Source organism: Cotesia typhae, unplaced genomic scaffold (genome assembly GCF_013202065.1).
Source record: "Cotesia typhae breed Kobodo isofemale line unplaced genomic scaffold, CoteBio_Ctyphae contig_48, whole genome shotgun sequence".
Taxonomy (NCBI): Eukaryota; Metazoa; Arthropoda; class Insecta; order Hymenoptera; family Braconidae; genus Cotesia; species Cotesia typhae.
Genome location: NW_027423756.1, coordinates 9,128,788 through 9,153,991, shown reverse-complemented (window position 1 = coordinate 9,153,991; position 25,204 = coordinate 9,128,788). Strand labels below are relative to the sequence as shown.

The 25,204-nt window shown below is 32.2% G+C and overlaps 1 protein-coding gene across 2 annotated transcripts in view; it reads left to right on the top strand.

Annotated features, from left to right (window-relative positions):
* Positions 1–25,204, top strand: part of Dve (SATB1_N and homeodomain domain-containing protein dve) — a 28,160-nt gene that overhangs the window by 1,838 nt on the left and 1,118 nt on the right. For both annotated transcript variants that reach the window (XM_074245713.1, XM_074245714.1), the window contains exons 2-5: positions 4,246–4,636; positions 21,135–21,277; positions 21,366–21,668; positions 24,398–24,952. In XM_074245713.1, the coding sequence (XP_074101814.1) occupies positions 4,246–4,636; positions 21,135–21,277; positions 21,366–21,668; positions 24,398–24,952 (1,392 nt within the window). The remainder of the gene's footprint in view (positions 1–4,245; positions 4,637–21,134; positions 21,278–21,365; positions 21,669–24,397; positions 24,953–25,204) is intronic.

The window sequence follows — 25,204 nt, the reverse complement described above, 5'->3', positions numbered from 1 at the left end:
TTTTGTCATTCACCTACTGCATAAAATATAAATAGAAATAATTCGTCCAAGTTTAAAGTTGAATCACCGATCGCTGTATTTATTTATATACGATATATTGCATATTAGATATACGTATGGGGAGAAAAGAGAATGAACATACCGATGTAAATGAAGTGAAGGTGGGGGGTCACGGGTTCTGGGCATGTTACGGATGTGCCCCTGCCTTCTTCCTGTACGGTGGGCTCACGGAATCACTACAACTCTTATATTACTATTACTACATAATAAAATAATATATGTAGGTATATATGCCACGTATACAATATTGAATACTGGTCACTGGTCACAGAACCCGGACTACTGTTTAACATAACATATCACATATGTGTAAATTTTAGTAAGTATGTGTATAGCGTAGATGCAGCGCAGAGGAGATACCACTGAAAGAGTTAAGTCGTTCGCTGTTACTGTTGCAGCATTTGCGATACGATAAGATACCAGTTGAGCTTGTGGCTGTTGCCCGGTTTGATTGCAAGAATTCGGGCGAGGTCGTTCAACCGGAAGAAACCTACCGATTATTTTCTTTTTATTAGTTATATCATAATTATTTCAATTGATGATTATCATTGTTGTTCAAATTTTGTATATTAGTTCCTGATTTTTTGAGTGATTGACAGATGAATTAAAGTTTATGGTATAGCGGTGTTGAAAAAAAATTGTAAAGCAATAAAAAAAAAAAAATTACTTAAAAATGAAAAAACTTTGTTGGGTATAATTGTAAGATTTAATAATTTTTGTTTGAGATAACTGCATTAAATAAATTAAAAATTATCTTGGTATCGTAAGCTAGTAATCGATTGGTTTTTTTTTTTTTTATATCACAAAAAGTAATCTTTTGGAACCGAAATGTATTTATGAAATAATAATTATTAACAACGAAGTTAATGCTTATCCTACAAAGTACATGACGACTACTGATATACATTTATCTAAAGCCCATTATGCATATTTACAGCAAGGAGACCACCGTTTGTAATCGATAACATAATTGCATTTTTTTATAAATACAGCGTTTATCCATTTAGACTACATTTTATAATCGCGACAATAATAAATGAGGTTACTAAGTGGAATCCCAATTATTTTATTATAAATACTTCACTCTAAAAATTAAAGATGCAACAAAAGAAACAAAAAAAATTGAATATATTGATTGGTTTATTGCTAATCTGCGAATGAAACCGTTGAGTCTGATGATATCAATGATAGCTACATAATAAATGAATCCATTTAAAAAGAATCTACGAGTAGAGCGTAATTTAAGCGCCTGCTGCTTAAGTTAAGTGGATGGATTATGTAAGACGTGGCTTGACAGATACTACACATAATATGTGGATGATATATCATACAAATATAAATATAAATGTAAAGAATGACAATAATTGTTGGGTTGAAGAGATGGAATCTGAATTTAGAGACCGACTATTGCTACAAATGAACATAGACTTGTATATGATGAATTTAACAAAGAAAATGGATTATTAAATTAAAAGTATAGATGTGGATTAACTGGAAAAGGGATATAATAGACAAATAAATTTATAACAGTGTCGACGGGAAATCTAAGCCTGGACAGAGACACCGGATAGATGAATAACGATTATTCAGTGGTTCGAGGGGTGGTCAAATAGCGTGACCATATGTACGCGTCAGTGTACACGTGGTCGTTTTACGAGCCATCCTTTAAGCCATGGATTCTTAATAACACTTGCGTGCCGACACCAAACAAACTGGATCGAATATCAATTTTTGTTTTATGAGAAAAAAATTTTTAGTTTTATTTAAAACTTTCGTTTTGTTTTTTGACAATTTGTCGAGAAAAAATTTTTATTTATTTAAATTACTAGTGATAATTTGAACTATTAAAATTTTAAGCAAAAATTACTCAATTTAATAACATTTTTTCCCGTACACCAATGAATATTTTATTACAAAATAAAAAAAATGTTTTTTTGATAAAATAATTCATTTGCTTTAAAATAAATGAATTATAAAATTTTTTATGCAATTAAAATAATCATACAATATTTATTAGTCTACAATGTAATAAAAGTAATTATAAACAGTTAATTATCATTATGTAATTATAAAAAATGTTAATTTTCTATAATATACATTAAATTTTCATAAATTAAAAATTTTTTCTTCAATTAAAATAAAATTCGATAACATCCATCAGTTGATATTAAAAATAAACTGAATCAAATATTCAGTTATTAAAATAAAACAAAAAAGTAATTAATTAACTAATTAGAACGAATCGATAAAAATTCCCCAACATTGAATTGCACTCCAATTTAAAAAAAAAAAAATCCTTAGTACATCGAGATAAGCCAAAGGATTTCCACCTGTTGCCGTAGTTCTTACTCTTACATACACTCGGTGCCACAATACACATGCTTTGAGTTAATACCCGCTTCCGCGCAGTTTGGTTTTGCTATATCTCATCACATCACTTCACTCCTTCCATTCGGTACACGTAATATACATATACACACACATATCGCAATCTCATCCCGCATCTGACGGTACCACCAATACTCAGAAGTGCACGTCGTAATGATGACCCTACTCCTCCTCCTTTTTTCTTCTTTCTGGAGCCTTTTTCGTTTAACCAGTGATTCGCACCTGTCTCGTATGACTCGAGATCACGAATCACGAAAGTAAAGAAAGACTCGATTCCTGACAAAGAATAACCGAAAATAAAATAATAGCGACAAAATGAATAAGTACCGAAATATCATACATTATTTCCCAATATAATGCTTTACTTCATATTCAACTCGAGTCAAAACTCAATTCTTTTTTATTTTATATATTATATTCACATCTCTACTATACTCCTTTTATATTCGCTACGCATGTACTGGTGGTGGGCCATGTTCAAACCACCGCACACTAACGTACACATGCCGAGCCATCAGTGAGTTGACGCACAAGCTTGGAAAGACCGGAGGACCCAAATAAAAGCCTCACGGAGGCCCGTCCGACGTGTTTTTTTGGGTTGCGGTGCTGCTGCATACCACCGACGGGCTGCGTGGTTCCCGAAACAGTAGCCCGTGCTGGAGTACAGTCGCGACAATAAAAAATCTCGGGTGGATAAAATCCTGAGACACTTTTTTAAATAATCCAATAGCGATACATCATTTGGTAAATTTTATGAATTCTTTACCAAGATTGATATCAAATTTTATTTATTTGTTGCATACCTCGAGAATGGAGCGCGAAAGATATGCTTAACTCTTGCCTTACAGTTTTTACAATTTGTTTAAAAACTTTATTTTATTTTTTTTCTAAAGAGTTATTTTTATTATAAAATAATTATATCAGTTATATATATTTGGATTTACCGAATTAAAAATTTTTTCTGAGATTAATCTATTTGAACGCCGGTTTTGTCCGTACACTTTTATGCCCAAGTCATGATTAAGATCAAAATAAGAATTGGTGTGACATGAGCCGTTTAAGATATATTTAAGAATATATAACTAAACTGGCTGTGACAGTTAGGGAGTGCGTGCTGAGGATTCTCGCATTCTGGGCCCAGTTGACCCCTGTTGACACAAACCAACGGCTTAGCCACTAGCCGCCACTACTCTTACTATCTGTATCTGCATGGTGTTAACTTTACTTATATTGAACATGTAATATGTCATAAATATATACATATATATACACAAATCCAAGTTAAGTAGTAAACTCTTTGCTTGTCTTAATATGTTGTATAGTCATCATTGGGCACAGTTAGAATTACATGTATTTATGTGTGTATAGCTGTAAGCTACAAGTCGACATTATTTAACCACGTGCTCAGATTTCATCAGTTATATTTTTATTATATGCGTGCTGGCATTATTTGTCACATATGTATGTACTATCGTGTACATACAGCCTACTCGACGTTCCTAATTACTCGATTGCACTGAATTTAAAACTTGTCTTTATCATTTTATTCTTCTTTAATACGTGTCCTTGAAGATCTATTCAATAATGCAAAAAAATTTTTTTTCTCAATTTTTAATGAAATATTTGTTAAATAATTTACAAAAAAAATTTTTTTTAGCAACGAAAAAAATACATTGTAATTTTTCACTTTTATTTATTATTATTTAAAAGTTTAACTTCAAAATCTTCAAATACTTGAAGAATAAAAATTGAAGAAATTAATTGAAGAAAAATAAGATGAAACATGATGTGTTACAGAGTCAAGCACTGGCGCTGACGCACAAGGCAACGCCGCCATCGCGTTCATCAAGTGTGTCTCCGATCCCGAGGTGCCCGCAATCTCACCAAACAGCACACGCAACGAACCGTAGCCCGACACCCAGGCCTGCTTCAGTCCAGCATCCACAGCTGGTACACCAGCCGTCTCAGCAGCAGAGTAACTTGATCGCGAGTGCCGGACAGCCAAGGACCGAGCATCAGCATCAGCACCAACACCAGCACCAGCATCAACACCAGCACCAGCAGGCACAACAGCAATCACAGCAGCAGAGCTTCGGAGCTCATCATAATCGACACACCAAACAGGAAATCGATTCTACCAGCCCAAAACCCGAGGGCTTTGATCTCAGTAAAAATTCATCTGTTACCGGTGAGTTGTTTTTTCACATTAATCGGGTTTCCGACGAGTTCATAAATAAACTGCAATAATTCTATAATACATTTTAATCCACGCGTATTATTCTTGTTATTATAATTATTGTCATTATTATTATTATCATTATTATGGAAGTAATGAACGTAATAATAATAACGAGAGCCGTAATAATGTACCGCGAAAAATCAGGAATGAATTTTCAATCGATTGGAATAAATAAATGCCAGACAGAATTCTTTAATAGTAATGATTTTTAAATTCATTTAAATTGTAAAATAAATTTATATTTGTTTTATGCAATTTGTTTCATAATTGAAATTTATTACAATACATGAAAAAAGAGCAATGGAAATAATACCGTTTCTGTGAAAATAAAAGAAGCTCCGAACGAAAAACCAAAAGTTCCATTTCAATTAAATTCAGACAAAAAAAATTCTAATTATTGATATTTACAGTTTCGATTGTAATTCAACAATTAAAATTTATAAATTATAAGTTGTTATAAACGATAAGATATTATTTTTTGTAATGAAAACAACAAGTAAATTTAAAAATTACAGCACTTGATCGATATTATTAACAAGTTCTTGCTTATATTTCTTCGTATTAATTTTGCTACAGGGGCTTAAACATAAACTCTTGATCGCACGTCATACTAAAAATTAAAGGAAAAGTCGTGTTATTTTTTAATGTGATTATTTACTAGACTTTTTTTAATAAAAGATAATTTTTTCATGTAATTATTGATCAATTTTTCAAGATTTTTTTATCTTGTGGATGAGCCGTCAGATTAAAATATGTATTACAATTGAGTGGTTGATGGAAATTTTTCTCAACAATATATTAAATCATTAAGGTCAAAATTTACTATGATTTCGCAAATGGATTTTGATTCCACAGAATATTGAATAAGTAAAAAATTTATAATTTTATTATTATTATTTTTATGTAAGAGTTATAAAAATAATAATTGTAATCGGTTTTCGTATTGTATTAATTTTTTTAGAGTAAACTTTTGCAGCGATTACACTGGACGTAGCTCGCGGCAAATGATGATCGAACTTATTTCGTGTCGTGCTGGAATTTCCCGTCGTGTAATTACCCGTATGCACGCAACCCTAAATCTATAGTATAGCTGAGTCCTCTGAAAAATAATTGAATAAAAAAATCAAATTTTTTAAAATGAAACACAAAAAACTATTCAAATCATTAAATACATGTACAAGAATATACAATATACAATGCACATATATATACTTATTATTTTATTTTGCGTGACATAGAAAAGGGAGCGCTATATTCGCAAACGAAATCCCGAGTGCCAAGCACACCATAAACATATAATACCGAGGATATACTTTAGCCGAGAGTTGTATGTCCGTGCGCGAGAGTTAGCATTATCCTCGCATGTACCCGTGTGCGTTGGATTTCGGATTTGGACGACAAGCGAGTAGAGCGGCTTTCGGCTCACACACGTTCAATAATCCCGGATTAATCCCAAGAGCAACCAGCACACAAATATACCTACATACCTACACCAACTCGAGCTTCTGAATACAATATAATACTATTATATACCTTCCATGTTGCTAAACGTACATATTTACAAATACATTTTTATATAAATTTATTTTGCATTGAAAAATGCATAGAATTTCCTTATAAGCCTAATTATTAATTATTTTTCTTAATAATTTTCATTTATTTTCAATCAGAATATCTACATCTTTATTACAGCTTACTAAAAAAAATGAAAACAATAAAATAAAGGACTTGAAAAATTATCAAATTACGCTTAACTATTCCAACTGATGGATTTAGCCGTTGGCTTTAGGATGAGGGTTCCACTGTTAGATATCTACATATACATAGAGGATGAATATATCCTGCACTAGCTATAAGTACTACTATACAACTAGAAGCTACAATCTACGGGCTAAAATCTAAAGGCTATACTAGAATAGACTCGGGATAGAGTTGAGTTGAGTAGCATAGAGTAGAGAGACTCACGAAGCCTTGGATAGTCCTACCACTACTCCAGTGATAATCCTTGTGTTCACCTTCGTCGAACTGTGTCATGTATATATGTGAGAAATTTCGATCTATACATGTATAAAAATTATTTGGATTCCCTTCTGATGACCGCCTGGTGTGGCTGTGTTACATAATATATCGCACGTAGTACATAATAACAATGATAATGGGACCCAACCTGTAGACTAAGTGTCATGTTACCTGAGTACATTATGGGAAACAAGGAATTATGTTAGCGGCTAGATCTCCTGTGTGATGCTAATATAAAGGAGGCTAAACTAACGCACAGTTCTGTACTGGATATGTAACGCATAGAGACTAACATATAGAGTACAGTATGTAGTAGTAGAGATATATAATAAAGGAACATTAAGGCAGGATAATCTCATGCGTTATGTTCCCGAAGACCGAGGATACCGCTCGTTCAAACCGTTGAGACAATACAAATACAAAGGGAGTATAGACGTTTGTTAACGTTAGCTACGGAGAAAAAAAAGCTCAATAACAGAGAGTGGGTAAGATTTATCGTATAAGCGGATTGGATTTATGATTAAAGGTTTTAAGACCTTTAGGGTTTCTTAATTAAAAGATATTTTACCCATGCGGATTAGTCATTTGAATATTAATTGTAAAATTCATTTGATAATTGAGTGATTTCCAGGTTGTTGGAATTAATTAATGGAATGTGGGTAGAGCTCATTCCAGAATAGAATATGTTGAAGTAAATAAAATGAAATTTATTTCTAATTAATAGTTTCTCATTTTTAACCTTTTTAAAATTAATCATCAACATTTTTAAACCCACTAGACTTTTTCTTTTTATTTTATTTAACAAGAAATTTATTTCTAATCCAAAAATAAAAAATTTTTCTAACTTAAAATCAAAATTCTATTGAGAAAAAAAATGACTCATAAATTTATCGTATATTTAATTTAGAGCGATCTCTTGATCTCAAAAAGAAAAAAGTGATAACAAGCTGTAAATCTATATATATAAACATCAATTGCTGTGCGTTAGTCTCGCTAAAACTCAAAAACGGCTGGACCGATTTTCAAAATTTTTTTTTGTTTTGTTCGTTATAGTTCAGGGATGGTTTAGAAAAAAAAAATTTTGGAATTTTGGAATTGAAAAAAATTTCAGCTTAAAAAATAAAAAATTGTTAATTTTGTATCGAAATCGCTATTGTTACGCTTGAGCCTCAAGGTTGCAAGAGTATACAAAATTGTCCAATATGCAGGAAGATACGTACAAGTATACTTTGGGTATCTTTATATATATATATATATATATATATATATATATATATATATATATATATATATATATATATAAAAGCCATATATAATAGCTAAATTTGTCATTAAAGACAAATTTTTGGGAACTGGGGAAATAAAGGATAAAGGGGGAAGGGGAGGACCTTTACTCAGTAGGAATTTTCGGTAACTGAAAAAGTAATTCGGACAGCCCAGACCGGGAATCGAACCCGGATCGTTTGGTTACGCGCCAAAGGCTCTATAATTTGTTATACATTTATTATATAAATAAAACACATAAAACATATTAAAATGACCAACAAGTTTCATTTAATAACTTAATACCAACTTAACCGTCTACAATACGACCAGTGTTAATTGTTAACAAAAATAAATTAGAGTTTACAGGTTAAAAATCACAAATCAAAATTTGTAAAAAAAAAAATTTTTGTAGGTGATACGAAGTTCACCGGGTCAGCTAGTATTAAATATAAAAAAATTTTAAATAAAACATCAGCTAGTAGTGGTAGGGGTTTGCATTCAAATGACGTTGAATGGTTGCGGGTGTGTGCGATGCGCCACGACGTTAAATGAATATTCTGCGTTCCTGATTCTCAAGGGTCATTCGTTAGCCTTCGGTCAAGCTCGTGCAAACCATGACCACCATTAACATCCCTACAGTACAACGCACTTTTCACTAGATCAATAAACTCACCACCATTGTTTTAAACTTTTCATCTAGGTTATTGCCCGAATAATAATAATAATAATAATAATAATAATAATAATAATAATAATAATAATAATAATAATAATAAAATAAATTTATAAATTTCCCAATAGTGTAACTCAACAAAACTCATTCGCTTTTAGCCGAGAAAATCGGCTTGCTAAACTTCAAACATCAAACACTTATCCATAAAACAAAAACTAATTGTTGAATAGTGGGGCAAAACACGCCAGAGGGTGATCATTCACAAGCGACACTTAAATTCGCGACTTATTTTGCAGGCCTACCAGACGTATCCGTTATCAGGAGAACAGATTCCACACGAGGAGTCCAATCTTTTATTTCGGGTTCGCTCCGTTTTTGCGATCCAGCGCTTTGGGTAGGAGTCGTTTCATTCTATTCTACTCTATCTTCGCACTCGTGCCCACGGATACGAAAATATGCAAATGAGGTCCTTTGTTTAATACCTGTCGGCTTATTTTTACGGCAAGGATTTCATGAGTGCTAAGTAGGTCGTGTTTTTCCGTGGCTGATCTTCAAATCCTCTCTCTCTCTCTCTCTCTCTCTCTTTCTCTCTATTTTTTAAAGACAACAACCTACAGTTCAAACACAAAGTAAAAATGTAAAATTTCATGACCCAAATAAGGGCTTTTGTAGGACCCCGAGCATCAGGAGTACAGGATATGCATTCGTAGTAAGTACGTTCATCTGAAACCCTCTGTTCATTCTGCTCTAGCAAAACTCAACTCAACTCCCGCGCTCTCTTACTTTTATTTGATTTTATTTTCATATGCGTCCATGCACTCGTAGCGCCGAGTACGCAGAATCAACTATCAGTTCCATGTAAATAAATAAAAATCTAACATATATAACACTACACACGATTTTATCCCAAGGATTCGTATTCGGGTGTCTCAAATAAAACGAATCCTCACGAGCTTTCCACTTCTTTGGTCACATGCTTTCCTGCTAGTTGTTTACGCCTCAGAAACGTTAAAAAATACTTATAGTTGCGCCGGGGGTTGCTGGCTTCCTTTTATTGCATATTTCCGGCAAACAACCTCTAATTTCATTTAAAAATCAAATCACATAAAACTAAATCAATATTACAAAATTTTTGTATTCTCTACCTACTGCGATATGAGCTAATGAAAAATCGATGAAAAACTGTTGGAAAAATCGAATTGCCCAAGACACAAATAACGTGATATGAATGAAATAATAAAAATAATTAAATGATATCATATCATAGAATATAGGTATAATTAGTACGTTCGAATGTGTGCGGTGTCATTGGTCTGTGCACGAAATTATATTATGTTCTCCTGGGACAGAGAGGTCACACCGTAGCCTTACCCACATTCCCGTGGGATTTAATTCCGCGATTCGGAATCATCCGTAAACCCGACCAACACTCGGGCTCTATTATATTCGATCCCCAACCCTTTATCGTCGCTGTAGGCTACGAGATACAGGGTCCTAGGATACAGGACAATCTTGTGTTATGGATAAACCAGTTCCGAAGACTCGCTCATATTATGTCTATCCTGTTCGTATATACACAAGCGTCCTTTCTCATTCTACGCTATTATTATATGTTCTATCTGGCTTCTCGAATTCCTGTAAACACTATTGTACGCACGTATAAGTTACTCGTATGTGTTTACGAGGCTGTGTGTGTGTGTCGTCTGATGTCTACTGTCCTACGCTGCGGCTTAATAGTTAACTTGAGCAGGCAACCCCTAAGGAACTTAACGAACGACATGGATTTCCGGATCAAGGAATTACGAGGCGCGCAAGCATGCCTTAGGCGATTTAGAGGGGATATACGTACGCTCGATTATCAGGCTCGCATGAGATGCCAGCAGATGATGCGCCAATCCCTTTATTACCGAATCCTGCTGCAATGCAATATTTTTTTTTTTATTTACAATTTTAATTTAAATGTTTATAAGACAAACTGTTTATTTTAAATATACATTTTTTTATATTTATACTCCCAGTTGACACTTGCTTTTTTCAATTTATTTTTTATCAAATTATTTGTTTATTGTTAGTTAGTTTTAAAATAGCGATTATTTAATTTTACGGGTTCCGAAATTGCTAGTCGATGAATAAATAAAAAATTTGACTGTAAATTTTGTGAAGAGGGGACGAAATTTATAGCCGAGGTATAACACTAACCTGTTATGCTTTCCTGCTGCTCCAAGGATTCGATTATCCTGCGAATTTCTCGACCTATTTCCTACACAATGTAATGCTCTTCCTTGCCTACATCCTCGCCTACATCCTCGGCAAATTACTCAAGGTATAGCAATTTTGGAAGTTTTTTTTTCTAAATTAGTCAACATCAATTTTTTCAATTCTTAATTACATTTATTTGTCCAAAGTATTTTTAGTTTGTAAAAAGTTTAAGAATTCTGAATAATGCTTACTTTAAAAATTAAGGATTTAAATATTTCGATGTACTTTTTTGAAATGTCAGAATACGAAGAAATTTAAAAATATTACTGGTACTCTGTAACAAGTAATGAATGTTAAAAGTTATTAAATAAAAATTAAATATTAAACTATCTATGACTAATGAAAAAATCGTTAACATTTTTTCTATTTTTAAACCACTATTTACTTCAAAAAATAAGAACCATTCATGTTAAAAATTATACTTCTCTATTCAGAAATCTTCTTATTCTGTTACTTAAAATTTCACCTAGAAACTGAGCTTCGAATTTTCACAAATCATTTTCATTTTATCAACGGCATTCAACACTTTAACACATATAGTTTAAAACTTGTCTCAAAAATCCAAACAAAGCATTCGCCAAATTCATAGTAAATCGTTTTATATACATATATACATTTAGGACGTCCCTTTATTTGGTAGAAGCATTAAACTGTATAAGGGTTCCAGGGGTTCAAAAAAAATTATATAAAAAAGACTTATTCCCTGATCCGGGATTTATTCGACGGGATATAGCCAAGCCCGGCTTATCCCGAGGGAGGCTTTGCTGAGGCCCGAAGGTCAGCGGGGAAAGAGACGTATTAAGTATTGATTTTTAGCTACCGGATTAAACCATAGCTCCGAGGGTTCGTTCGTTTTATATCTACCTATATATACTTTATGTTGTATGTAAATATACTCATTCGAAGGCCAGAATTCAGTCTCCACTGCAAATAAATTTCCTGTTATCTAAATATTTAATGATGGAAAATTATCAAAATTATAGACTTGTGTAGCACGCGCGCGTGAGTGCATGTGTGTGTGTGTGTGTGTGTGTGTGTGTGTGTGTGTGTGTGTGTTATGGTCAACTTTGAATGAGAGTCTGATTAAATGATCTGATTTGTTTAATTCTTTTTTTTTTTTTTTAAGTGGAAATTTTACATCTATATGTATGTATGTATGGATGATAGATCGTACGTGAATGAAGATTGATGGATTAAGCATTTTCCGATGCTTAATGCTGCTTTTATTTTATCTTCATGGGTCAGTGGGATGAGTGAGCCTTAACGACTCCTGTTGCTCGACTTCTATCCACTCAGCTCTTATTCTTGTCGACTTAATCTTCCGGCTCATACAAATACAAAGCAAAGAGGGTCTCTACGCGGTTTATCTTTATCTCTGGTCTTTCGCGGCTGACATCAGTCTGACGAGGATATTTCAAAACAAAACGGTTGTGTTGAGAAGATGAGGAGTAATTTATATAAACTTCAATTCATTTTTTTTTTTTTAATACTTCGCGTCGTAATTGTATTATACATTCAAGAGATTCTTTCGAACAATTATTTTCTTTTTCAATTTTGACAATATTTATAAACGTGATTTTTTAGAATTTATTATTATTCAAAGACATGGATCGAGATTAACGTTTTTACTGAATTTAGAAATTAAATAAAATTTTTTAATCTTCTGATTTGTAATACTGAATATATTTTGTCTTAAAAAAATTTAAGAAAAATCATTGCTGATAATTTAATTTTAGTTAAAAAAAGTTTTGTATCAATTCTTTACACTATCTCCCATTCATAAAATTAAATTTAAAAAAAATTAAAATGTTTACAAAAAAAAGTTTCTTAGTTCAATCCATAAATAAGTAACTAAAAAACAATTTGACTTTGAGTATTTACTCTATAAAATGGTATTGATTATAAATTGAATATAAATAAATAATAAAAAAAAAAATATTTAAATGAATTGCCGACTATCGAGGAGTGAATAGTTAAAAATAAATCCAAGCAAGAGCGATAGAGAATATAGAATAAAAAACTAAACATATACATATATGTCGATTCACATTATTATTTTCTTTGTTTTATTTTATTGTGTATCTTTATCTATCGGGATTTGCTCTGATGCGGCCTTGATGAACACCGACCACGTAAATCGTATTACGGATTATTGCGCGATCAAAAATATCCCGGGGATAATCCTCAAAGATGGCATCATTGTGAGCGTGGAATTAACTGGGCTGTGAGCTTTATATGCGTGCTCGATATTATAGTTTCAATGCAGAGTACTCTACACACATATGTATTTTTTATGTGTATGAGTGTATTTACACACCAGCCTTTGAAAACGCGCAACACACGATCGCGATTTATCGACGAATTAAAGAATATAAAATATATATATGCACACATTTAGCCGCACCTCGACCTCATCCCTTCGTTTTTAATCTGACTAAGCTTTGCTTTTATATATTTATCCCTTTCATTATATACGAATCGCAAAGCTGATTTTTTCGCTAATTTTTTTTTTTTCATCTACAGAGTCTATTGCTATGAGTTTTATCTCAATACATTTTAATTTATAATACTCATCAGTTTTTTATAAAATAATTTTCTCTGATTGGTAATATAAAATTATCAAATATGTAATTAAAAGATTGAATATTGAATCTTTAATGATGAAAATAAATTATTAACAGTTACACATAAATCTGTCGATAACATGTTAAATTAATCCCCCAAAAAAATTTAATGAATAAATGATAACTCGGGTAATTAAATGATTTTTCGCTATTAATAAAATAATAAATAAATGTGAGCCAGGGATCGAAAAAATAAAAAGAATAAATAAATCAAATAAATAAATTTTGAATAACAGATGTAAATGTCAGTATAAATTTATTTAACAACTCATATATAGGCAGTTGCAATTGCAATTGTGTTTATTGTTATGCAAAAATCCCAGCAAGCCCTTGAACGTCTATCTTTTCTTCTCGCTTTCTCTCGTGTGTGTTAAAGGATTAAAAACCGTCTGCAGTTCTACAGGGTCATCCGAACGGCTTATACTACCAGCTAACAAGATTAGCTTCAAGACGCATCGAGTCCACATACTTCGAGGATTAGACGTTATGCAGTTTTTTGCATATGTTTTTATATTTATACATACAGCAGCGAGATATTCGTCGGAAGATCTTTTTTTTTTTACTTTCAACTCAATTCTCACTGTTATCGCAATCTCCCAGTTTATAAATAAATATATTTTTATTAATAGATTTACTTCTTTTCTTGACTTTTTCACCATTTCTGTACACATGTACATATAGACGTCTCACCATTATCATTATCACCGTTAGTATTTTTGTTGATTATTTGAGCAAGTGAATTTTATTTCCTAGGCTTGATGTCTGATGGAATGAGAGTAAGATCGTGAGGGAGTGTTACACTGTGAAAAAGGGGAATCTTATCTCCTTGAGACTACTCTACTTTTAGTTGAGATACCGAAAAGCCCCCTCACGAGCTTTTCTTTGCTTGTATTCGTTACTTTTGTTATAGATTTATAGTGTTTATGGTTTAATATCGCTGTGTTTTATTAACTTTTCGTGCAACAATGTTACTTTAACATCAACTATTATTATATGCAAGTGATAGTCATTATGCTAAAAACGCATAAATTGTCACGATAACAACTAAAATGGACTTTATGACTATTTAGTTCCGAGTAATAAGATAAATTATCAGAAGAAAATTGTTAAGACAGCCAAAACTGTCTTATAGACGAAAAAGTATTTAAAAATAAATTAGTTTAGTGATTTATTTACAAAAGATTTACAAAAAAAAATTAAAAATTAATTCACATTACGTTTTTAACAGAATAATGAAAATTACAGAAGATAGTGAATATTCGAAGTGATTTTAAATGAAGATAATTTTAAACTGCGCATAAAAAGTCGACATGTATTGTTCTACATGAGGTAAATCTATGCAATAATTTAATACCTCACTGATAATCAGAGAGATTATGTATTTCTTAACAGCAATGGATTTAAATTAATTCATAATGTAAAGATAATCCTCTCTATTTGTTCACGGACTTGATAATTTTACGTGTGAGGTGGATAAAACACTGCAGATTTGAAAATTAATTTTATGATGAGTAATAAAATATTAGCACAAAAAGTTTTTATTCGCCTTGAAATTTTCAAATAAGGTAATGTATGTCGGCACCTTGTTACTCTCTCAAAATCAGAATTTCAGACTGAGTGTAACAACCCGTAGTGCAAGGATAAGGAGTGAGAAGTAAGTGGTGGTTTTCGTTCGAGAATGCCCCGATGCGATTTCATGGTGGATTTCCCTAAGATCTCCGCTAAGGAGCCCGTCTTCGCCCACACTCTGTATCTGATGTCTTACGTCGAACCGCACATCTAGTTCCTCACTCAACTTCAACCCTTTCGAGCTTGCATTCCCATTACTCACCTCTGCTTAACTCTATCTTCTTAAATTTTTTTCACGCTTTAACTCTAAACCACGGTATTTTCGTAAATGTTTTGATAAAAATCTGTAATTTTTTTTTTATTAAACGAGATAAATTTTTGTATGTGTTCATTGGGAGTAATCATTTTTCTCTTATGCGAGTTTTTAATAGGAATATTTATCAATTAATCCTTCAGTTTTAGAGCAAGCCTTTTTATAAAAAAGAGATCTTAAATCTTGATAAGTCATTTAAAGGCGTACTGCATTATAAATTTGTCATTCATCACATATTATCGACACGAGATAATGAGGCTTTCGACGTGCATTTGAAGAATAGCCGATGAAAGTGTCAGAAAAAAGTAAAAGACACGTAATAAGACACTTAAGTTTGCACTATAACTCGTTACCGAAAATCCAAATTAAGCTTCTTAACCGAGATATTTACGAGACACTCATCCTCCTTCTTATTCTTGCCGTAGGAGAGAATTTCTTGTGTCCTCACCTTCACCGTTCATTTCCCAGTTGGTAAAGTAATTTTAATCGTCAGCACATAGGCTCTGCCACGACACGAGTGTTTTCTTACACACACTAGTCTAAGTATGCCGAGAAAACGCGTTACACTTATTTAATCTCACTTCCAGCTTCAAATTCTCCTATTCTATCTCACTCTTTCTCTATGTACTTGTATACATACAAGTGCTTACGCTTAAACTATCTCTCCCAAATATATAAGATCAAATAAGCGTATTAGACCAAAGTTTCAAGAAACTTTATCTCAAGATTTTTTTTCCTTTTTTTACAATATATTTTTAGAAGTTTTAAAATTAAATTTTGATAAAATTATTCATAAATACATATAGGTCTGACTATCAATTGTCATTCCGAAAAATTAATAAAATAAATTTTAATTGAAATTGCAATGACTAGGAAAATTTTTCCAAAAAATAAAAACTTAAACTTTATCAGTAAATTTTGCCAACATATAAATCCAAAATTTTTACAAGGGGATAAAAGAAAGATTTAAAAGGATAATACTAGCTTAATCCGGGAATTAATGACTTATTTATTGACACAACACTAATTTCATGTAATCCGTTTGTAAGATAAAGTTTAGTTCACCTTAAACCTCAGTATTTTTGACTGCATTGCAATCATGAATGTAGGTAAAAATTGAAAAAAAAAAAAAAAAAAAAACTGTAAATATTCATCGATAATGATAATAATTTAATCAGAAATGATAATAAAATAAGCAAAAAGGGTTAGAGTAATGTATATAACTTTAGTTGCGTGATATGTGCAGTTCGCGTGCATTCTAAGCCGCTTTCGAAGTCACTGCAACTGCTGTTTTCCCCTCATGTGTACGTAAATGCCTCAGCTAGATAAGACATAATGAGATAACCTTCGAGGGCTTATAAGATCACCAGCCACGCGACGAAACCTTGTAAATCCTACTGGAGTTAGCAGCTAATGTACTTCTTAACGCGTTTTTTCTTATGTCAGTGCATCTAGTTAACAATGTTATTAGTTATTATATATCAAATAAGTCTTGCTGTGTAACGTAATAAAAATAAGAATAATAACAATAATAGTAGAACAATTATTATTAATATTGCTGGAGCAGTGATTAAAATTTGTCCACCAGGATGCAGTTTAATATTCGATAAGCTCGAAGCTCGTTAGTGAGAGGAAAATAAGAGGACAAAGATATATATATTTCTGTGTAAACGAGAGGCACTGTGTTTTAAATAACACAAAGAAAGGGTGAGAGGAGGGAGAGAGGTTTTGAGATAAAAAGTTGGAAAAAGTTAGTCTTATCAACAAAGACCGACATCCGTTGGATTAGCTCGAGATACTGAAAACGCCTACACTTTCCTTCTGTCTCTCATGTTAGTTTGATCTACGCTTGTGTAATGATGCTAATGATGATGGAGTTTAATAAAATTTTTATCAAGAATTTAATAAAAGCGAAAATATTCATCTCTATTATATTTCAACTACAGTGAAAAGTTTTATGGTTTTCAATATTTATGAATTTTTAAACGAATTTTCAGAAAAAATTAATTTAATAATATGCACAATGTAAAATTTTTTAAAAGGTTAAGATATCGATTTATTTTTATTGCCAATAGCACTAGTTGAATAAAATTAAATTTGTTAAAAAGTTGATTGACATAGAATACACTGAAAAAAAAAAAAATTTTTAATCGTCGCGATTTACTGTGTCTTTACAGATACGATCCATGTTGCTATTTGTAGCAGTTTTGATCGCAGCCGATTTGATCTTTTCGAGTATTGTACACGATACTTTTGCTATCGTCTATACACGTGTTACTATAATAGTAATTATATAATATCTTGTATAAAACTTTTTCTTTTAGTGTAAACTGATAATTAAAAATCTTTATCGCTCAAGACTAAGGCTCTTGATTTTATTCTAACAAAAAAGTAAACTTGGCTGAAGAATAAAACGAAAAAAGTATCCAAAGACTCTCATTTCTCATTTCTGGTACAGGTCCAACTCTGCCTATCGGACTTCCGTTATCTTCCCCCGTTGGCCTGTACCGGAAACGCCGCGAAACCGTCAGCCCGCCTTTTCGTCTTTGACAGTGCTCGTCGAAAGATAAGCTGGCTTCTAGTAAAGAAGAACGAAAACATCCAAACCCCATAAAATATAATATAATATAACATCGCAAACGTACATACACACATACATATATATACATATACACTCCTTCTGAAACATTTACTTATGTTCGCAAAAATGAAGACGTGAAAATCTCCCCAAGTATTTCAGCTCCTGTCATTTAAAATTTTATCTATTTTTTCTTGATTACCGTCAGCTTTGAGCGTCGGAAATTAATTATTACAGGGAAGAGCAGACAAAATAGGCTAGCTAAAACTTTTTTTTTTAACTTCAAAATGGCTTTATGACTCGTATTTACTACTTTTACAATTATTACTTTCTTTTTTACTGATGGAAAACTTTTTAAAAAAGGAATAATAAAAAAATATTTTTAAGTAAAATATCTAAAAATTATTCTTGAAAGTTTTGTCTACACGAAAGTTTAACCTTCGAATTTATTGAAAATATGGTAAAAATAACTTTGCTGTATACTATCGTTAATTATTCTATTGGACTTTTGGAGTTGTTGCGATAATCCGGTAGACAGTAATAAAAAAAAATTGTATTTTATTATCCAACCAAAAATTTATTGTCAATTTTCGACTTGCTTGTAAATTTACAGTCAATAAGTCCTCTTTTATTACATTGCTTGTTTACGAGCAATAACATATTGTAATTTTCTCATAACTTTTTTACAGTAAGAAATATTAAGAAAGGAGACGAGTAAAATTTTTCAAAAAATAAATACTTCATCTTTTAAATAAAATTACTATAAAATATTAAAAACAATTGATTACATCTTCTTTACTTTATCAATTCAAGAATTCATAAATTTCTATACAATTAAATCCCTCAACTATAAGGGCTAATATTTAGCAGTAAATATTTTTCTGCAGCCTATTAACGACACGAAAATAATGCTGGGACTAATAAATCAAGAAAATTCATTTATCATACACTAAATCTTTTATACACTCATTTCAAAACATTTGACTTAAGCCGAATTAAAAATTGATCAATAATCCGAGATCTTTCATCCTCAATAGAGCTTCAACAATTATTGAATAAGTTGTGATGTACTGTCTTATGGATTATATTTATTTATTGTTCATCATAAATCGATCATTCTAACTTCCTTCATATCGAAGCTTAGTTCTAGAGGTATGTTTCCAGAAAGTTGCCTGGGATTCCACATAAGTCTTTTCAAATTCTTGTTGAGATTAACAATTACAAGATAATCCTTTTAAATGCTCTATCTTGTTCCTGGGGTATAAACAGGACGCCCAGTTTCTCTACCTGATTATTAGTTAGTCGACCAAATTTATTCCCCCTACTCTCGTAAATTTCCCTCTCTATAAATACAACACGACATGAGCTGCACAATTTCTTTAAACACGTGCTTGCCCCATATTCAGAACCACTCAGAAGTGCTTTCAGTTAAGATCGTGAATTTTTTTTCGTTAATTTTTAAATTGTTAATTAGTTTCGGAACCTTTAGAAAATTGAGTTTGATTTGATGTAAAGTGTTTTCATAATACGAAAGGCTAAAAAAATTGTAAGTGTTACATCTTTAATCATTTTAATTGTTTGTAAAATTTATATTCACAATTGATAAGAGAATTTAGAGTTCAAATTTTCAAAAAAAGAGCAACGAAACAGTTTGAAATTTTGGTGTTTATCGATGATAAAAATTTTGTTCGTATTTTTTTTTTTTTTTTAATTTGTTCGGATCAGTGCTTTTTTCAATTTAAATTCTCTAAAACCATATCCCTTTATAATTATTCATATCAAGAAATTGAATTTTTGAGGTTATCCGAGGTTATCCGAATTTTTGAGGTTAAAATAAACTACTTTTTGTGTTAGTATTAAACTATATATTTTAAAATCTAGCGAAAAATTCAATATCAAAATAAAAATAATATTTTGGTAATAATACCTGTCTTAAGATGAAATTAACGGGTAGCTAAGACTTAATAATACCGAATAGACAATTTAGGTACTGACGATAGCTGCCTTAATGAAAACTGTACATCCCTAGATTAAGGTAGCCCTTGGTCGGAGCTCTGAGGTCCAGAGCGGTCAGCTTCTCGTGGCCAGCGCCCTTTAATTCTACATCTATGCTCTTTCACTATCAACTACTTCTGGTTGCATTAAGACCTAATATCCTCCGAGCATAGAGCATAACGTCGTAAATCCTTTGTTTGACGCACGTAGTACCATTCTCAAAAAGGTATTTCATATTTAATAAAACGATGAATTCGTTGAACAAAATCGATTCTCTACCGCAAACTAATCAGTCTACTAATCAGTTTCCAAGCTAATATTACCAAAATTGTTTTCACCAAAAACTAAAATAGAACAAAGCATCAAACCATCAATAGAATTTAAAATTCTTCTCAAGCTCAAGAGTTCTGGTTTTATCTCTTAGAATTCCTTTCTCTCTCTACCTTTCCGTTTTCCTCACAGCTTCCAAATCTTATACCTGTCCTTGTCTAAGTGATTCTCGCTCCCTAATATAGTGACTCACTTACTTGCATTCTTCGTAAAGAGAAATCTGGGATTAGGGGTGTGCTGACATTCCCGTTGTAGCGTATATATACGTGACTACTCGTTCAAGTTAGAGTGGGATATAAACTCAAGTCAGGGTTAAATAAGGATCGCGTTCATTGTACCGGCCGCTTACCTCCCATTGTTTCGCGATCCGTATTTTGCGCTCTCGCCTAACCGACGAGTGGATCTGCATACGTTTTAACACGAGGGTTACACATTTATGGCGAATTTACTTACTCGAGCCTGAGTAAGAACCACAAGAAATCTCAACAGAGCTTCACCAGATCTCGAGCTTTTGTGATTTCATCATATCACTTTTCGCCTGTTTAAATTATAATTAATATATCCCGTCATTATTCTAATCGTTGCTTTTATTTATATATATACTGATAAATTCTGTGAGCTCAACATGGTCAATTGTTTACAAATAAAAATTTTATTTTGTACACTGAAAAAAAATTAACTTAATTCAGAAACAGAAAAAAAAATTTTCTCGGTTCAAAAATTTATTTCATAAATCAAGTTCATTTTTTTCAGTACCTATAAAGCTCTTTATTATTTATTTATATCTTCTGTTTTTAATTTTTTTTTTTTGTTTGGTTTAGGTAAAAGTCCGGTACCCGTGCACTGTATAGTCGAAGCAATTCACAGTATTGTTGACAACCGAATAAATTTACGAGAAAAGTGGCCGAATCCTCACGTAGAGATCGACACTTACGTCATTATTCCAGCATCTGTGCCATTTCAGGTACGATTTATTATAATTATGATAATTAATAATAATAATTATCGATGTACGAATATGAAAATATTAAAAAAAATTTTGATTACTCCAGGATCTAGTAGGTGAGGCTCTAGTCCGTCTAGGCTACCCCGCGGAGGTGATACCAAGCGCCCGAGGGAGCATAATCGTAAAAAATTGGCGACCATTACCGATGGAGAAGGTTGCTGACGAGCCGTTACGGTCTGTCGCGGAAATTCTGGCTGAGTTGACAACCGTCGCAACTTTGAAGATCCAGATTTTGAGGTCTCAGCCTCCACCGGCGAGTCCGGCTGCGGAAGTCAAAGAGAAACTTCTGGGGCTGCTGATACTCCACAGTCATGCATTACTCGCCTCCGCGGGCTGCCCTCTCGACGAGGTAATTTTAATAATACTTTTCGCTAGCTTGTTTATCCCTGGTTAAAAAATCATCCATTAGCGAAACCTCTAATTCGGAGGAATGCAAATACACTATAGTACTCAGTGTTTCCCATTACTGTCGACTTATAATCTCATTAACAAGTCCTTCTTGTATAATTCTTCATCAGACTTGTTAATCCTCAAATGCTTCGTCACCTTTTCCATCATCACATCACTAAATTAACTTAAATGGCTCTTTCTTCCTTTTATCAGCTAATTCTACCGCTTAATTCTTTTGCTTTCAGTGGAATAAAATATTTTTACTAAGGATTTATTAGCTTAGATTTTTATTCTTCACTAAAAAATACACAGCTGTATGATAATACCAAGACTATTTGTTGGAAAAAATTCAAAATAGATTTGTGAATGTCAAAATTATTTTTCAAAAAGTTTTAAATTTAATTTAATTAAAATTCTGATACTAATTTTTTATAGAATTAAATTTTTTGTAAAAGTTGTCAGATACTGAAAAAAAATCAATTTTAAAAAGTCTATTCCTTTTTCAGTCATTCACCTCTATAATGTATACCTTTATAATGTATATCTGGACGTATTTTACGTTTGGATACGACGTCAGTGTAAGACATCGTATCGCCCCCGTGAATACGGAAGATCTCATAGCCGGAGCGTATGATAGGATTACCCTTCACTCAAGTAAAGCAAATTCGTGGCAGCCTTCATCAAAAGCCCCTATACGACTATATATGACTATACTACTAGCTCTACCGGGCATAATGGTATGAGGAGATCGAGCCCACGGGTAATGGGCGGAGTGGCCCAGGAGCCGAGCGTTAGGGAGTAACAGTAAAGGGTATAAAGATATATAGTACATAGTGCCCTGAAAAACCCCCTTCGACTTGAGCATTATCTAAGTGCACCTCTTTGAAGATCTCCCCACCTTATCACTAACTTTAATGCCGCTCAGGTTGGTCTATGATTACCAATTTTCTCTTACTCTTTACGTTGAGTACGTCGCTCCAATGTTCTACTCCTTTCCCTTGATGATTTGAGTGCTCATTTTTAGCAATATAACTAACGTACGGTTGTAGAAAGAATTATGTACCAATTACAAATTATTGAAACGTTTAAGATTCCATACTTCAGTCTATTAATTGCTCCAACTTTGTAATAGTTGTGAAAATTTTTATTTATAATATTATTCAGCTTGTACCTAGGATAATAATTGACTTTAACAAATATTTGACAATTCTTAAGATTTTTCGAATAATTTATTATCATAAATAAAAATTAGAAAAGAAATTTTTTTTTTGAAATTCGAAATTCAAAATAAAATTATCAATGGCTAATTTCAGTATGTTTATGCCTTGGCAAAGCAAAAAATGAATCAATAAATCTCAAGAGCTTTATATACGTAAATCTGGTTTTATTAAATCCTGATATGAAGAACACATTATTATCAACTAGTGTATACAGACTAGTCTTATTTATTTGCAAAGTATTCGGCGAAGGACTTGGCCTCATAACTTAAAGTTTTTTATGTACTCAGCGTTTTTTCCCCGGTCGAGCTCTTAAATTATATAAATCCAGTGTAGTTTGATTTAGATTTAAAGCGTAATTTATTGGTTGTTAGAATGACTTTTTCTTTTTGTAAAAATTGTTTGACGAAGAGAGTTGACGATAATGATAACAATAGTATGTAATGTAGTAAATCAAGCTGAAATAATTGTGAGATAAGCCGTTACGTCTCGAGCGTCGTGGTACCACTGTTTACAAAGTTATTTTTTGAGATACGGCACTTAATTATTTAAAAAATAGCCGTGACAGTTATAATTGTAATATTAGTTAAGACAATGTAGAGGGCACGCGGCTTTAAATTTACACTGCAAAATGATTAACGAGAGCTCGTAAAACATTCTGAATTATATCGTTGTATTTAGTCTACAATTATTATATATTATTTTATTTTTTTTTTTAATTTTTGAATTGTATTACATTACGAATGAGGATGTTAATGTGGGGAGTGAAAGAAGAAGACGTGCTACCGAGGAGATACAGATCCAAAGATTACCTCATTAAGAGGCGTCAGGTTTAATCCCACTGGCGTATAACTATTTGTTCTTGTAAATCACGATGATAAGGTTACGCAGCCGTCGCTAGTCAAACGAATAAAACTTTTCCATAATCCTGTGACAAATCATTATCTCGCAGCTTGTCACTTGTCTCCATTGTCATTTTACTAAATCTTTATAACGCTTTTTATTTATTTTCTGTTTGCTTTATGAGATTTTAAGGACAAATACTTTTTATTAAATATATTATACTTAATAATGGAACTGAAGGCTATGATTTTTTATTTTGCCACTTTTATAATGCTTTTTAAATTGGAAATTTTTTTTAAAGTATAAAATATTTATAAGAACATAAAAATTAACTCAAATCAAGATATATGTAATTTATTAAAAAAATGATAAGAATTTTTAAAAATTGTTTCTCTTTGATTTAGAAAAGGAAAATTTATCAAAGTTATTATCATTTTTTTTGTTTAAAATTTTTTCCTCAAGTCAAGTTAATTTTTCTTTAAGTGCATGATTTCGCCTTATACATAAACTTTGCCTTAAACAATTTAGAAGTAGTCTTTACAAAAAAATTAAATTATATTAATGCGATAAAAGCTTCTTGCAATTAAAAATTAATAATTATATGTTTTAAAATGAAATATTTTTCTAGAGAGCACTAGCGTCGCTAGTCCGCGGTAGCAACGAGATATCAGAGGAAACTCGTCGAGTTTTTCTATCATGGTTCCAGCAGCAACATTCACTAACTCTAGGACCTCCACCAGGAAACTCATTACTCTCCAGCTGCAATAATAATCGACAATTACACAATCAAAGTCCACTGGATACCGGGGGAGGCGTGGGCCCGCCCCACTCGCATGGACACCACCCCGCGATGCTCCCCTATTCACACAAAACGCGAATGCGGACGAGTTTCGACCCCGAATTGGAGCTCCCGAGACTGCAACGGTGGTTTGCGGAAAACCAGCATCCCTCCCGACAGCAAATACAGCGATACGTAACGGAGTTGAACTCACTGGAGTCGCGCCGTGGACGAAAACCTCTAGACGTCAACAACGTTGTATATTGGTTTAAGAATGCGAGGGCTGCTCAAAAAAGGGCTGAGAACAGAGGAATCAATGGATACAGTCCACCGGGACTCAGTCCACGTGGTGCTAGCATTGTTAGTGAAGACTGTTCTGATGAAGAAGATGATTCTAGACCTCAGGTAATAATTTTTACTAAAAAGGGTTTTCATTATTGATTCGGAAAAATTCACAATTGAGTATTGACTTGTAATTGATTAAATAATTAAATAAAATTACATTTCAAATATAAATATCTACTGAAAAATTTTATCAACTTCACATCTGCTTTTCAAAATATTTATTCATAGCACTTAAAAGAATTTTTTTGCATTATCTTAAATGCAATTGTTAAAATTGAAGAAATTTTATAAGTTTAATTAAATAACGAGAAA